This window comes from Calypte anna, chromosome 2 (genome assembly GCF_003957555.1).
Source record: "Calypte anna isolate BGI_N300 chromosome 2, bCalAnn1_v1.p, whole genome shotgun sequence".
In the NCBI taxonomy this organism is placed as follows: domain Eukaryota; kingdom Metazoa; phylum Chordata; class Aves; order Apodiformes; family Trochilidae; genus Calypte; species Calypte anna.
The window spans coordinates 104,444,350-104,461,439 of NC_044245.1; the positions used below are offsets into that span (position 1 = coordinate 104,444,350).

The window sequence follows — 17,090 nt, forward strand, 5'->3', positions numbered from 1 at the left end:
GCATATGCTATTAAATGAATACACATATTGTTCTCGTGTGGAGTTTTTGTAAGATAAGTTAAATTATTGAGGCTAAATATTGAGACTGAAAAATTAACATCATACATTTTTTGTAAATTAGGTTTTGTTCTTTGATTTTGAGGGGTTTTTTTGGTGTGGTTTTGTTGTTGTTTTAAATAATCATTCATCCTGATATTGCTGTAGAAATTTTGACTTATTAGCAAAACACTGGAATGGCTGTTCTGCACAACTATAATTCATGCTGCCTTTAGGAATGTGGCATGACTTATTATTTGCAATTTTTTTCTAAAGTGGTTTTGTCACATTCCAAGGAGAAATAAAGAAAGCAACCACAAACATGGAAAGCCAGAAGTAATTGCAGCTTAAGCATGCCTGTTAACACGTGTTTGGAAGAGTCTGAGGGGAAGGGAGTCTGAAGGTCTCCATAAGGAGGAAATGAGTCATTAACAGTGTTTAATTAGCAAAATTGAGACATAATTTCTGATGGCTTTCATCATTTCTTCCTGAGGGGGTATTTGACTTCTGCTCTTTGCCTGACAGGCTGCCAGTGTGATGTTGGAGGATCCCTCAGCCCATCGTGTGCCGAGCCCTGGGGTGGCTGCCAGTGCCGGGCGCACGTGGTGGGGACAGCGTGTCAGGAGTGAGTCTGCCTCTAGCTCCTGATAACTCCTACATTCAGCATAGCTCCTCTGAAACTGCCCACAGGTCCCCTTGCTATCCTTTTATGTGAGATTCTAGATTTGTTGATAAATAAGATGATAAATTCTGCTAGTTATTAAAATTGATTTTGCTGGCAGTCTTCTGTTATTTTAATACAATTTGCTGACTCCTTCACTTAAATAACCAATATCCGTTTTGCAGTAGCATTGCATATGTGTCTATATATCCATCTAGAGTTATATTTGAAAACATATGTAAGCTGTAAAAGCTTCTGGAAAGAGAATTTTCATTACATCATTTTACCAGCTGTCTCAAATTTGTGAGCTGCTATCAGAACTCCTCAGTTGCCAGTAGGTTGCCTCCCTTCTGCTGCTTCATGCTCTTCGGTGTAGACCTGTAGATACAGTGACTGATAATTCTTTGTTGGTTTGTTTGCTTTTCTCCTTGAAAGGCCTGAAAAAAACTATTATTTCCCTGATCTGCACCACATCAAGTTTGAGATTGAAGATGGTACTACTGTCACGGGAAGGGAAATTCGATTTGGCTATGATCCTCAGGAATTTCCTACCTTCAGCTGGAGAGGATATGCTCGGATGTCCTCTATACAAGTAAGCTGCTATTTCTCTCAAGGCTTTTTTGCTGAAGAGATAGGCATGTGGTATGTATGTCTCTACAGTACTGTTGTGTGTGTGCAAGGTAATGGAGAAACCAGAAAGCAGGACAGGATGTCACTAATCCAGACTCTTTGGCACTGTATAGCTGCTTGGAATAGTGAGTGTTGGTATTACTGGAAGTTGGCCTTTGCTTGTGCAAATCTTTAGAAACATTCTTTGAGGGCTTTTTGGTGAATGATACACATATTGCAATAGGTGTAAAGAGAAGAACTAGTAGCATTAAAGTCTGTAATACTAAATGCAAAAACTTATGTCATGCCAAGGACAGTGGAAACAGCAGAAGAATGATGTTTGGCTAAATAATTTGAATCACACAATTTTGCGGCAAGTCTGTAAGATTTTTTTGACTTAGTTTACAGTTTACAAATTGACTGATCAACAGCAGAAGGAAGTAACTCACAGAAAGGAAATCACCATATTTTAATTGTGTGAGAAGGGATCTGTCTGACTTTGGACTGAACTGATGAGCAAGGATTTTAAACAGTAAATTTGAGCAATAGATGGGGTTTGCTCACTGTTCTTGAAAGTAGTAGTCTGGAATAGCTGTGTGTCCAGCCTCTCTAAGTTGTCTGAGGACTGATGGATCATGATACACTGAGGCATAAGCACATAACCATTGCACATGCATAGTGATTTCCTTCCTGTTCTTCATTACTCACTCTTTCCTCTTTGTTCTTTTGTGTTGGTTTTTTTTTTTTTTTGGCTGTTTTGTTTTTCATCTTGTTGGGTTTTTTTTTCTTGTTTTGTTTTGTTTTAATCTTAGAGCTCATATATTTGGGTATTCAGAATTACTCCTCATTCACAAATGAAGGCATCTCTCCAGTAACTGCAGTGATTTCTAGAAAAGTCTAAAAAGTTCAGCTTTCTAGCTCAGCTGCTCTTTACATTTCATATCCAGTGGCATTTTGCAGAGGTAGTGAAAGGGCTTATTCTCTAATCTTGCTGAAAGAGTGCATCGTTTTGCTTACCTGGACAAAGCTTTTTGCTCATATGAGTAATTGCCAGCTCCAGGCGCTGCTTAGTTAGGTCCTTGCATAATTGATAGTCACACATTCTTCATTTCAAGGAACTTTCCTAATTTTGACATAGCTTTTCTGCGTCTTGCAGGGCCCTAAAATAATACTCCCCACATTTATTTTGTAGAAGACAAATAGTGTTACCATCTCAAAAGGCTAACGTAACAACTTTTCGTGAAAAGACACTATTTCAATAAATAAGCTGTGTGTGACCTCAGTGGAGGTCACTGGTGTTCTGTCATGCCACTGACACAGGTATTTTGTTACAGACTGAGAAGCTGAAGGTTGAACTCAGATTTAAAGCACTGGCCAGAGTTGCCTAAATCTGTGACAAAACTCAGAGAAAAATTCCTCCCCACTCCCTGCCTTTGCTTGAATCCAGGGACTGACATCTCTTCCTCCCTCATTCCTCACGGATCTTCTTTCTTCACTGAGTTTTCTATGGTTTCTATAAAAGCTTAGAAACCCCTGTGATAAATGTCCTAAAGCAAGTTTATTTCTTTTTCCTTTTCTTATTTTTCAAGTGCCTCTCTTATCTGTGTGGTATCCTTCAGGTTTTTTTCCCATTTGTAAAAACCCTTGCCTGCTTGTCTGTGTTTTCCATTCTGGTCCACTGCCCTTTTGCAGTCACCTCAGTGTTAGTTCTCTAGTCTCTGAGCTCTGGCATCTGTTGTGTATGTATCTTTGCTATCTGCTTTGCATTTGTATGAAGAATGTGGAGGTCTCTGGAATGGCAGCAACAGAACTGAGGCATATACATTCAGAGAGACATATGGGAACTGGCCATCTTGCATTTACCGTAGTTCTAAGGAGTGACAGAAAATGAGGCTTTGTGCTCTGTTCTCCAGTGTATGAAACAGAGGAAACTTATACAACTTGGGGAAGCAGAATGGATCATGGTGGTGCAGAGTTCACTGTACCACAAGCACCTTGGAAAGGGACAGCAGGTTGGTTGTGGTGGGTAAACTGCTGAGAACTGGATTCTGAGGGGAGCTTTAGGATTTAAGGTGAAAAGATGGAAGCCAGATCCTTGGACTGTGCACCAATCCATTTTTTCCTAGTTCATCACCAACCTTTGGACATGTCTCTGCCAATTTTCTGTTGTACTGCAAACTAAATAATGGGGGCAGTGTGAATGCAGGCTCCTGTGGCCACAAGAACAGTGTGGCTCCAAAGGTGTCAGTTCAGCCCTGGGGCAAAGGGAATCAGGCATGGTATTGCATCTCTAAGAAGCTGAGGGTCTAGTGGAGGAGAAGTTTCAGCAGTGGTCTGAGACATCAGCATGCTGTGGGGCATTATGTGTGATCTCAGACTAGGACCAATGGTTCTGGCCTGTTCCTTGGGATGCCAGGAATATGGACAGCCCTTGATGCTGTATGCCTGCGTTATGGCACAGGAGGGGAGAATATTAGTAAAATACTGTCCATGTATCAAGGTGCAGTATCAACACACAAGTTAGTCCAGCCATTCTGTGTCTTCCTGGATAAGCTATTATTCAACAAGAGTTTTATTTCACAGGAGGTTTTGTTCTATATTCTTTTGTAAGCTGCCCAGGCTTTTCTTGTCTATTTTGGAGTTTGTCTTTGCCAAATGGTTCTTCTTTCTCTGGGTGCTAGTAACAAATAATATACTTTCCTTTCCTCCTTTTTCCCTGTCTTTTTATTTTTCCCAGCCAGAGGTGGTTGTCCCTGTCACTGTGGCTTCCCCTAAGCTCTTCCACCTAGTCCTCCACTATGTCAGCCTGGGCTCAAAAAGCTCTAAAGGGAAGATCTCAGTTGCTGAGGGAAAACATTTTGGCACTAATTATACTTGTAAGTGAATTAATTTTCTCAGTAGGCTTGCCTGTCTTCCTCTGTTATATATCACCAGTATATACTTGTCTGCATGTGTGCTTTTCTTGTAGGACTTTAGTATGGTGCTTGCATGGCTTTTAAGCCTTCCTCTATTCAGCTCTTTATGGCTGATTTTATTAATTTCCATTTTTCAGAATGAAGTGAGGATAACTTTGAATGTGGAAAAATCAAACCTCTACTTGTATTGTGTTATCCTGAGGTACATTAACCCTGGAGGTGAAACATTAACAGGTCGCATATCTGCTCGTCAGTCACAGCCTGAAACAGGTAGGTGCAACTCAACTGTGCCATGAATCAGATGTATCTTAAATCACAGGGCCCTTTTCAAGGTGTACCTAAATCAAATTCATAATGTCACTTAAAATGCATCACTTCTAACAGTGTCGATGCTTTTGTGCTTTTCCCAATACATTTTGCTGTGTAACTGATGTGGCTCTGTTTGTACAAAACCCTGACCATAAGCAATCAACATTTGTTTATTCAGATGTTTGCAAAGCTCAGTACTTTCTGTTCTGCACTTGGAAGCTCTGAACTGTGAGCTTTAAAGAGCTTTTAAATAAGGGATAACAGTATTTATTTTGGTTTAGTTGCCTTTAATGTTTCAGTTTAAAGGTGGCATCTTCCTCCATTTCATGAATAATATTTATTTAATGATGGATCCAATTTATCTGTCTAAGGGCTCTGATTACAGCCCTGAACAGCATGTGATGCCTGCTAGGCCCTGATAAGAAATAAGTGCTCCATATCCTTTGAATGGCAGAGGTGTACCAAGCCTGTGTGCTGAAGTGTTTCTTACTGTGCCTTACTTCAGCATACTGTTGGGAGGTAACGGGGTTTAATCATAGATCCTTTTAGTAATTTGGGAGAGACAAGAATGAAGACTTCACAGATACCACTCAGCAGTCTGTGGTCATGTTGGGCTTATATTTCGGGGTGGGGAGGCAGGAAAACAGCTTTTGTGTGCGTCCAGAGGCTTCAAAAAGGAAACATTTGGCATTCAAAACAACTGATCCTCATGACTTCTCTTTGATAAAGCATACTGCAGGTTTCTGTTGTACATCATCTCTGCCTAGAAGTTAAATCCAGGTACTGTCTGTAAATAAACATTTTAGATGCCACAGAAGACCCCTAGTATCTGAAATATTCAGTAAAAGTGGCATGAGAACAGCCCTTCACAGAATCACAGAATCAACCAAGTTGGAAAGGACCTCTGAGATCATCCAGTCAAATCCACTGTGGTTACCAGGCCATAGCACTGAATGACACATTCAGTCTCTTCTTAAAAATTTACAGGGATGGAGAATCCACCACCTCCCTGGGCAGCCCATTCCAATGTCTGATCACCCTCTCTGTAAAGCATTTTTTTCTAATATCCAACCTAAACCTCCCCTGGCAGAGCTTAAGTCCATGCCCTCTTGTCTTACTGATAGCTGCCTGGGAGAAGAGACCGACCCCGCCCCACCTACCTCCTCCTTTCAGGGAGTTGTAAAGAGTGATGAGGTCTCCCCTGAGCCTCCTCTTCTCCAGACTGAACACCCCCAGCTCCCTCAGCCCTTCTTCACAGGACTTGTGCTGGATCCCTTCACAGCCTCCTTGCTCTTCTCTGGACCTGCTCCAGCACCTCAATCTCCTTCCTGAACTGAGGGGCCCAGAACTGGACACAGTACTCGAGGTGTGACCTCACCAGTGCTGAGTACAGGGGCAGAATCCCTTCCCTGGACCTGTTGGCCACACTGTTCCTGATACAGGCCAGGATGCCATTGGCCTTCTTGGCCACCTGGGCACACTGCTGGCTCCTGTTCAGCTTCCTGGCAATCCAGACTCCCAGGTCCCTTTCTGCCTGGCTGCTCTCAGCCACTCTGTCCCCAGCCTGGAGCTCCCCATGGGGTTGTTGTGGCCAAAGTGCAGGACCCGGCACTTGGCCGTGTTGAACCTCATCCCATTGAGATCAGCCCAACTCTCCAGTCTGTCCAGGTCCCTCTGCAGAGCCCTCCTGCCTTCCAGCTGATCCACACTCCCCCACAACTTGGTGTCATCTGTGAATTTGCTAATGGTGGACTCAATCCCCTCAATTTAAAAAAAAATTCTTTTCAACAGCTGGCGGCAAGGAAAAAAAAACTGATTTCAGTACAAGAGCACAGTTGTAACTATATCCTGAAGTTACACGAGCAGAGCTGCAGTTGTCAGAAGCTTTCTTGATCATCAGTTGTGCCAGCTTGTGCCAGCTGAACATACTGTGAGTCAGCACAGAGAGAGGTTGAAGGGGAAAGTGAAAAAGAACAGTTCAGCCTATTGCAAAACTGGCCATTGCAGAGGCAGAGCTCTGCTTTTCTGAGCCAATTTGCTCATGACCTGTAACAATGAAGACAACAACCACTGCAAAGCTCTGTAACTGTGTGCGGTTAAACGCACTGCTAATGAATACTGACAGAAAGCGTTGACCAAAGCTTCTTTTAGGCCAAGTTAGACATTAGGACGAAATTCTTTAATTTAAGGGTGGGGAGACACTGGCAGACGATGCCCAAGGAAGTTGTGGCTGTCCCCTCCCTACAAGTGTTCAAGGCCAGGTTGGATGGGCCATTGAGCAACCTGGTCTGGTGGGAGGTGTCCCTGCCGATGCAGTGAGGTTGGAAATGGATGATCTTTAAGGTTCCTTCCAACCCCAAACATTCTAGCATTCTATGATTCTATAATAAGTTTAATGGACGAAATAATTTGTTTGGCACCCTAAGCAAGTAGAGACATGTAACATAGTTCCTCATTTAAAAAAAAAAAAATTATTTATTTATTTATTCTGGCAGGGGCTGCTCAGAGCGAAGAGTTTCTCTTCCCACCCAGCAAGGAGCCAGCTTTTGTCACAATCCCAGGAAAAAGCTCCACAGAGCCTTTCTCACTGGTTCCAGGCACGTGGATTGTCAGTATAATGGCAGAGGAAGTCCTTTTGGTAAGAAAACAATTGAGGAAAACAAGTGCTCAAAGGCTGTTATAATAGTATTGCTCTGGACCTATTTGCCAGGAAGAACTCTGCAAGCAATTGAAATTCAGCGCTGGTGAAAAAAGTACAACAGCAGAGTAGCATTATGAAAATTTACAGTTCTGCCTCTTGCTTCTTTTTTTTTTTTTTTGTTCTCTGACTTTCAGCTGCTTTTACTTCTCTTATGCTTACAGACTTTATGTGTATCTTGAAACTACCTTCAAAGGATAAAATAATTTCAGCATGAAATTGCTCAGTTGGTATAGCATAAATGTTGTGCCACAGATGACCAAGGCTCTAGTTTCTTGACAAAGATTCTTCAGAAAAGTATTGTCAAAGGGGCTGTATTATTAGCACATCATTTTCTAAATGTTTTTATCCTCCCATTATTACTCTCACTCACTGAAAAACATTTTCTGACAGTGGGTCTAAAATTTTGATAATTTATGAAAACAAATATTTTAAAAATACTTCTGATTCAATTATTTTTTTTTATCTTTTATGAAAAAAATTAAACATGTATGATCACAAAGACAGCATACTGAAATTTGTATGTATATTGCATAGGGATAAGTAGCCAGTGCCTTTAGTCATTAAGCCTGGGGCCCTGCTAAATTTATGACATACCACATAAAGTGTTACTTAAGGCCTTGCAAACATATTTCTTACTGAAAGTGACAATACTTTTGTGCCAGTTTTTTTCACTAATACATTTGAAAATTAATTTATTAATGATCTTAGCCCAGCATGTTGTCACAATAAGAGTTTTTATAAATAATCTCTAATATGTTAATTTAAGTAGGCAAGGCAGGGCAAAAATATACCAGCTCTTAAAGCACAGCTTGACAGATTACATGGAATATTCTTAGAAAGTTACCTGGGATATGTGACCCTCCCTTGTGGAGTCATGCACAGTTGAGTTGTGTGCACGTGGATTGCACTCATGGATGAAAACTGCACCCAGGTGGCTGTGTGCTACCAAGATGTAAGGGGGTTCCTTCATGACCACTGCTTTCTACAGCACAGGACATGTCCATGGGTGGTGGCTTTAGTTTCCCTGCTCATGGGACAGCTGCCTTAGTCCCACCCCTATGGAGGTATAAGTAGACCTAGGAAGACACATTCTGATGTTGCTGGACCTTGTAACAGCAAAAAAAATCCATGTTATTGCATATACTCTCTGTAAAAATTAACTATGTGCTTGGTTTAGTTCATTAGTACATTGTGAAAGTCTAGAGATGTTCCTGTTGTAAATTTTTGCATAGTCTTGCATTTGTTGTTTTCTTTGTTCTTAGGATTACATGGTGCTGTTGCCTAGTGATTACTATGAAGCATCCATCTTGCAGATACCAGTTACAGAGCCTTGCACCTATTCAGGACGTGCTTCAACAGATCAGTCAGTACATCTGCTACAGAATAAACCAGTACCTTGGGTTGTTTTATTATTATCCCCCCCCCCTTCCCCGGCACTTGAAAACAATAATAATCTGGTGTTCTGTTTGTTGTTTGTCTGCTTTTTTGGGATGTAAGCTGCTTGCTCTATCAGCACTTGCCATTGGGCAGATTTTCCTGTGTCCTTGGTTCAGAAGCAGAATATCTCAGACACGGGGGAGAATACAGAAGAATACCTGTGCTACAGCCAGCTCCTGATCAGCCAGCGATGACCCAGATCAGTGGAAGAGAGGTCAGATTCCTGTCTGCACTGTTGACTGTAAACCTGCTGGGCTAAAAGAATTGCAGATTTATGGTTCAGGATCTGCAGATTTGTAAGATGTTCCTAAAATAGACTCTGCCCTGTGTTCTGTATTTTCTAGGGAACTGTGTAAATGGATCGGGGCAGGCAGATTTATAGCTGTGAATGAAGAGGGCATTCCATTCTGACAAAAGCATTTTATATACAAATCCCTCTGCTTTAGGCATACTGTCTTGTTCAGATTGCTGTTTAATTGCAGCAGAAATAGCATAGTGGGTTTTTCAGTAAAAATGGTGTTTGTACTTTACTCTTTTTTTTTTTTCTGAAGTAGATATACTGACATAAAATACTTGCTTTACTTAAAAACACACAGAAGTAATTATGCCATCACTGTAGGTACACTGAATGAGAAACGTATGCTTTATGAAATGAAAAGTTATACTAGAAGGGTGTTTGGTAAATACAAGGTATTTAAATCAAGTACATGGTAATTATGTGAAAAATTAAGTCTTCTATTATAGTGCTTGGATGGTGCTTTTAAAAATACCAAGTGCCACAAGAGTGCTTATGTGCCACAGGCCCTGTTGCTTCATTGCTGATGCATGTAGAAAACTTTATGAATGGTATGAATAATTGCAGTGAAATCAAGAGAATTGTTGGCAGGATTATTTACATGCTTAAGTGTTTGTAGCCTAAGGAAGTGTCAAGAAAAATGAGTTTAAATTTGTGAATGATTATATAGCCAACTGTAGTGAAAACCTCTGTAACCACAGCATCGAAACTACTTTGAAGTGTTTTGCATCAAATATTGTGTTAGCCAATTTGTGCAGTTAAACTAAAAGAACAACTTGATGTCTCAGAAAGTGAGATTGACTGTTTGCTGGAGAAGATGCCTTCACTCTTTGTAGGGAATCAATATATAGCACTGCTGTTTTGGGAACTGTGTTCCTGGAAGTAATTTTTCAGTGGAGAGGTAGATCCAATTTTTATGTTATCAGAGATAGCTTAGAGATGATGGTGAAATTTTTTTTAAGGATCATGGAAGTTTCCTCACTGGTTTTTAATACTGGAGAGAAGCAAAATAAGAATATACTAATTTCACAAGTACATTTTACAGCTGTCATAGTGGCAGTAGTTTCTTGCACATGGTTGGCTCTTATTAGTAGACAAAGTGATAATTAAAAGCATTGCTTCAATTCTGCTGCATGTCTTTTGCTGAGACATTACTGTGTTGGCCCTGGACTGCATGGCTTGCAGGGCAGGAAAGGGAGCTTCCTGCAAGAAAAGGAGTGAAAAATCTAATAGCTTTTAATTTTTTCAATTATCTTAACCTAGGTCAATTTACAAATAACCATAAATGTTCCACAAGTCGGTCGCTATGTTCTGGTTTTTGAATATGCCAACGAAGAGGATCAGTTATACACTGCTGAGGTAGTAATACATAGCCCTGCACCAATCACTGTAGGCAGAGTGAGAATATACAGTTGTAAATACAGGTAAGATTTTATGCAGTAATCACTAAATGATTAAATAAGCATTTGGGAAAAAATTGTACTTTTTATATATTGGAATTCATTTTACTGTGTAGAACGGTTGATTGAATTTTAGGGTGATTTAAAAGCAAGTACATTATTTTGTGGGTATTGTACAGACTTTTCACTCATCTCACTAAATATTGCTACTGCTTCAGAGAACTGTTCTCTGGCACATAGGATTATTTTTTCTGTACATTTGTAAGGTCTTATAAACTATTAATCTCTGAGTCCAGTGGGAGAGCACTGCTGTTGGCTGCCAATCCCTGCACTGGTTTTGTTTTGTTAAAAGCGTGTCTAAAGACTTTGGCTATAAAAAATGTAGCAGCCAGTTTTACAAGAGTATTCCTATCATTTCTAACAAGATCTGCTGCAGTATAAAGGCCTCTGAAATTCTGAGTGTATTCTGAGTCTGTGGCTGTCAGGCTGTAGGCAAGGTCTTCAACCACATGCTTCTTTATCCTTGTTGTCTCCTGAGGTTACTGCTGATAATTCTGCACAAGAGATTTTGTCTGTCCTGAGGGAGATTTTATTTGAGCATTTCATCTTGTGATTCAAAGCAGGTTTGTGATCCTGCAGACACTTGCACCCTTGGGAGAGCATACCCAGTGCCAAGGGTCTATGTAAAAAAGGAATTAGCCATACACTTGCTTATGAATTTTGACTGCATTTTATTTTCAACTCCAAACTTTGATACATTTTTTTCAGTAATAAATGAATACTTTAGGAACAGTAGTTTTGGGGGGTTTTTTTGCTTATTATTTGAGAGCCTTAATTAGCCATGTATGTACAGAGTAAGTTCCTGTGCAGACCTTCCTGTACCCAGAGTAAGACAGCTCTGGCATTTGAAGCATTACCCTTGAAAACTGCAACCTCTTATTATGACAGAGACCCAGCAGGTGACAGAAGGTGATTTTTCCCCTGAGCCAAGTGTTTGGCAGATTAGAGGTTTAGGGATATTCCAGATGAAATTGCCCAGTATGAAAAATTGTTTTAATCAGCATCTTCGTGATACAAAGCAGAACTGTGTGGAGCAGTGACCTTGTCAGGTTGTTGCTGGGGGGAGCTCTTATTTTAGTCTGTTATGTAACACGTTAAGCCTTTTTGTTTTATTGCCTTGTTTGTTTTTTTTCCCCAAAAACATTTTATGAGCTAATTTTGAACATGTATTTCTATTGATATGATAAACTACGAACTTGTTAATAGAAATACAAAAAAGGTCCTTGCTACTTTAATGTAGCAATGCAGTAAATCCCTTCTGCATGGTCATTCGGCATGAAGCTGATGGTCACATTGCTGTATCATCTTTCCTGGGCAGGAAGCTACGGGTCTTTCCTGTTAAAAAAAAAATAAATCAAGAGATGACACAGTGAGGTACTTGCAGATAAGAGTAACTTGCAGAATCAGGAGTATAATATGATGGGCCTTATTACAGCTCTGTGAGCCTGATTATTCCCAATAAAACAATGTAATATAATTAAAACATTGAAAGATTCCTGAGTATCACAAATAAGGGACCTATGTATCTCTGATCTCATAATGGTCAGAGATACCTTTTTTTTCTGAGCTGTGCTCTAAACAAGAGTGAAACTTCCACATTTGTAGAGGAGAAATAGAGAAGCATTTGTGTGGTGGTTACAGCTTCTCAGCCATGACATGCTGGCTGGCCTAGCTGAGCAGAAATGCAGAAAAGAGTGAGATCCCACCTAGAGTATTGGGTCCGGTTCTGAAGCACGGAACAGAAAAAGGACGTGGAGCTATTGGAGCAAGTCCAGGGGAGGGCCATGAAGACAAAGAGAAGATTTTCTATGAAGTCAGGCTGAGAGAGTTGGGGTTGTTGGCCTACAGGAAAGCTGGGGAGGGACTTTTTACAAAGGCTTTAAAGTGGAAGAGGGGAGATTTAGATCAGGTATTAGGAAAAATTCTTTCCTGTGATGGTGGTGAGACACTGGCACAAGTTGCCCAGAGAAGTTGTGGTTCCCCCTCCCTGAAAGTGTTCAGGGTCAGACTGGATGGGGCTTTGAGCAACCTGGTCTAGTGGGAGGTGATCCTGCCTATGGCATTGGGGTTGGAACTGAATGATTTTGAAGGTCCCTTCAAAGCAAAACCATTCTATGTTTCTAAGAAAGACAAGAAATCAGAGCCTTATCTGACTTCTCGTTAGAATGTGGAACTGCTGCTACTTTGACAAGTTGCAGGGGTCATGCTCCCTGAGCAAAGCAGAATTCAAAAGCTTTAGCAAGACTCTCCCTCTTAGTATGAAGTTGTCTTTACCATAGTTGTGCAGCAAATCAAAGATAGTCAGTAAGAGACGAACCTACATTTTTTTCACTTGTATTGAGGAGTATCTCAGTGTACATAAGATCTTTCTAATATCAAGACTTGCCTAGTTGCCATTGTGTGGGTGAGAGCTGCTGATCTGCACCACCAGCAGTGCATGGCAGTAGTGGAAAGCAGCACTGGTGCATACTGGCACCTGGAGGAGCATGGGTCAGGCACAGAATCATAGAATAGCCTGGGTTGGAAAAGACCTTAAATCATCTAGTTCCAACACGTCCTGCTGTGGGTAGGGTTACCTCCTACTATGGCAGGTTGCTCAATGTCCCATCCAACCTGGTCTTGAACACTTTCAGGTTAGGGTTAGGATTAGGGTTACATGCATGTAAACCTCTGCATCAAGCTTCTGTGTCTGTCTCTCTGTTCACATCCTACCTAAAGCAGTAGCTCAAATGGAGATCTGAGCTGAGGTCTTGCCTCTGGCTGGGTCAACCCCCAAAGGACAAGCAATATTTGCACATGGTACATCCTTTGTCTCATTTGCAAGAATACTGCATCTTCACCAGTGGCCAAAAGTAGTTGTTCCTTAGGATCCAGCAGGATGGCTAGACACCAGTGATGAGGCTAGCAAAAAAGCTAGGCCACTGAGCCTAGGTGATAGCCTGAACAACATGGCAATAGTTGTTTTAATTCTGCTCAGTTTTAATTCTGCTTTCTGTCTCAGTTTCCTTTGTCGCAGTGTTGTGGTTGATGACAGGAATCGCATTGCAACCTATGATCTTCTAGCCGACACAAAGATACATCTTAAGGCATCATCAATTAATTTTCTTCTGGTAAGTTTCCTTTTTCTTTTTATGACACTTGTTCCCTAAGTAGGTAAATACAGAGATATTTTTCTCTGTATGTTCACAAGCTGTTAGGTAGTATATGAAATTACGTCTATTAGATGCTTGAAGATATTTCTTTACATGTACTCAGAGAATAGTGAGGCAAACTTGATCAATTTAAAAGATAAATAGAAATTGCCTTTTTTTGGCAAGGGTTTTTCCCACTTTGTTGTGCTTTATTTCAGTTCCCCTTTCTCTTCTACACGTAAGATTTACATGAAAAATCTGGTAGCTTTTATATTTTACAATTTTTGTCCTTATCTGTCAATTTTTTAAAATCCTCAAAACCCATGTAGTTTCCTACATGGGTTTCCAACCCAGGAGTTTCCTGGGTCTCTTACAAAATTCAGGTAATAAATTAACTCATTTCAGGTAATATATGCATTCATTAGTCACAGAACTTTAAAATACTTTTAATAAGAGGCCTTTACTGCCATCTTTTGGCCACACCAGGAATATATTTTTCTGAACAAATAATTTTCTTCTATGTTGTTTATGTTTTCCATTTTAGAAACATAAGTTGGGTAAAATATAGAGTTGAAACCCAGCTTTAAACATAGAATAATTTCGTGGTGCTATTAGGATTAACAACTGAAAAGTGCTTTCTTTATTTCATGAGGCAGTGTTCAGTATGAACAAATACCATTTAAATTCTGTTATCTCCCTGCACCAATTGCTGTGCTAACAAGATCCCTATCCAAAGGATGTTGACTTTATTCATCTGTATCTCCACATGTGGAAGCCTGTTGTGCTAAGATTCCCTGTATTTGTTTTTCTAAATTCTAGTTTTTATTCTCTGAATAACCTGCTGCAAGATACATATCAGTATTCTGAGATACAAGAAATATTTCCCCATGTTGAGTGTAAAGACTGCATTTAGGAAAAGGTAGGAAGAAAGGGGAAAAGAAGAGCTTCTGGTATAGGGGCACTAATCACAAAGCTGGCAGCAGCTTTGGAGTTAGAGATGCTTGTGTGAACCCCTGTCATGTAGGTCAGAGAGGCAAAGGGGAACCATCTCCAATGCTGGAGTTCAGAAATCTGTTCTAAATAAAGGGGAAATGGCATACTTGAGGTCAGCTTTCAAGAAGGGCTCTTATCAAGCTGATAGTCTCTACCTTACATGGATGCATATGAGCTGTCTGAACCCAGACCATGTTTGGCACTAATGTTTTAACCACTCATAAAGTTCAGTTCAAAGCTTCAGAGTCTGCTGGAGCCCTGTGGGTCATTACATGCAGGACAAGCACAATGTTAGCTCTCTAGGTAAAGGGACTTGCTAGCTTATAAAGGGTTTCTAGTCCCTGCTCACTGCTGCAAAAACACAAGCTGAGCTGCCTCAGGACTTGTTTCTAAACTGCATCACTTTGCATATTAATGAATTCTCCTAGTGCAATTTTTATGTACATTAGTAGGTAGTGCTAGTTATCATACTTCTTATCAGGCATTTTTATCGCCTTTCCCAGTAGTTCATGCACAACTTTTGTAAACTGCCCTTATGTATTCTATAAGTGTGTGAAATATATTTTATTAGTACAAACTGTCATGTCAACCCTCAAGCCTTCCTATATGTGCTTACCAACACAGATGTAGCAGGAGTGCAGCAGCTTTTTCTTATGTCTAGTTTCAGTTTAAAAATAATAATCATATGAGGTCTCAGTAACTTTTAAGTTGAGTTCTAAATGTGTTGGGAGAAATCCTAGTGTCATTGAAACTTACTCCTATGGACTTTGTGCAAGGGAGTGTTCATGCCTGCATTTCAGAAGATCTAGAATTTCCCCAAGGGTCTAAAAGTCACACCACAGATGTGAGAGCTTTTCTCTCCCACCTCCTTGCCTAGCTTCTAACCCTGTGAGCTTGTCTGTCATTTCAATTGCCACACATATACTTAGTATTTATTTAATTTCTGAGCAGCCAACATTCCCCTGAGGACAGGAAAATGTTGTTCAAGACTGAGTCAAAATCTTGCCGTAACTCCATGGCACAATTAATGGCTTTGGGCTTAGGTCTCCCCATGCTAAAATTTGTCTTCATCCTTCCCATTAAGGCCTGGCCTTGTTATTTATGGTATTAATTGATAACTATTCCTTGTGTTTATTTTTCAGCACAAGGTTTGTATTATATCAGCTGAAGAATTTTCTCCAGAATACGTGGATCCTAAAGTACAATGCACAGCTACTTACAGGAGTACTCGTGATGGAAGGTAACTTGTGGGGTTTTATCAATTTTATTTTCTGATGAAGACTTTGAAAAAGGCAGAGTAAATGGGAGTTTAATTCTTTTGAATGAACCTTTGCTCAGTGACTCACAGGTGATATGTAGGCCACTTTTGCAAAGTCATGTTTGTAAAAAAAGCTGAAGTGTTGGTGGTAATCTGGACAGTTTTTGTGCAGGATTGTTTTTAATACCAGCCTCTTCCTGGCCTGCCTGAACTACTGAGTGTGGATATGTTAGTAAACACGTTTTTCCCATGCCATCCAGTTTGATGGATTTCCAAGCTGGAGAAACATTGCTACTTCAGTGGCCTGAAATGCTTGCTACTCCATCTGGAGTTTCATTATGCACTTTACTGCTTCAGCTGTTCCAGCATGGCTTTCATGTCATTAGGTAGGGGATGTGACTGCCCTTTGAGGCACAAATCCACCAACTCAGCGTGGCAGCATCAGGCTGTTCAACGTGTAAACCCTGGCTTCACAAAGAAGCCATTCCCTTGTCCATCTCATCACGAGGCCTGTGTGGTAGGTTTGCCTCCAGCATTCACAGCAGTGCCAGGTGATCCTTCTCCTCCGTTATACTTGCATGGGATCATTAATTAGAACTCTGCTAACCTAGGTTGATGGCTCTTCTCTCACTGCAAAGATCTGAACCTGAGCTTTGAGTGGGTCAGATCTGGGTTCTGTAGACCACTTGTTCTATCCTGTCAAAGCTCTTCCCCTCTCCATATGTTTTATTCTTTTGGCCAGACAGGGCACTGCAACTTCCAAATTAAGGACCCCCACATTACAGTTCCTTTTGCACTCTCCAGGATGTCCTCGTGATGCTACTTCTAAGTTTTTCTCCCAACTGATCTGGCAACGGGCAGGACCTCAAAATAAAAGTAAATGTCATTTGCAGGACTTCAGAGGCAGAAAGAGTTGATGGCTAGGTCTAATAGTTTTCCAGATGGTAGCTTCTAGTATAATGGTTAAATTGAAATAGAAAGAAGAAAAATCTGGATAGCAAATTGGATAAAAGCATGTGATTGTACTTGGCTTCCAAGCTTGTATAGCATTGAATCACAGCTGTAATTTTCCAGCTCAGAGTGTTACAACTGAGAGCAGCTTTCTAAGACTGGAAATACTTGTCCTTGCACCAGAGGTATTTTACATTCCAAAGCATTTATATTCTGAGTAAAACAGGGAGAAGGGGCTGGGTGAAAAATACAATTTAAAATACAACTAATGTAGAAATGTATAGTTTTTACTTTGGTTTTGTGTTGTGTGTTTTTTCTCTTGTCATCTTTGCCG

The 17,090-nt window shown here is 40.5% G+C and overlaps 1 protein-coding gene across 1 annotated transcript in view; it reads left to right on the forward strand.

Moving 5' to 3' along the window:
- LAMA3 (laminin subunit alpha 3) overlaps positions 1-17,090 on the forward strand; it is a 120,356-nt gene that overhangs the window by 45,205 nt on the left and 58,061 nt on the right. The window contains exons 20-28 of the mRNA XM_030444678.1: positions 562-661; positions 1,133-1,289; positions 4,044-4,182; positions 7,026-7,168; positions 8,494-8,594; positions 8,729-8,882; positions 10,227-10,387; positions 13,425-13,533; positions 15,690-15,787. Of these exons, the coding sequence (XP_030300538.1) occupies positions 562-661; positions 1,133-1,289; positions 4,044-4,182; positions 7,026-7,168; positions 8,494-8,594; positions 8,729-8,882; positions 10,227-10,387; positions 13,425-13,533; positions 15,690-15,787 (1,162 nt within the window). The remainder of the gene's footprint in view (positions 1-561; positions 662-1,132; positions 1,290-4,043; positions 4,183-7,025; positions 7,169-8,493; positions 8,595-8,728; positions 8,883-10,226; positions 10,388-13,424; positions 13,534-15,689; positions 15,788-17,090) is intronic.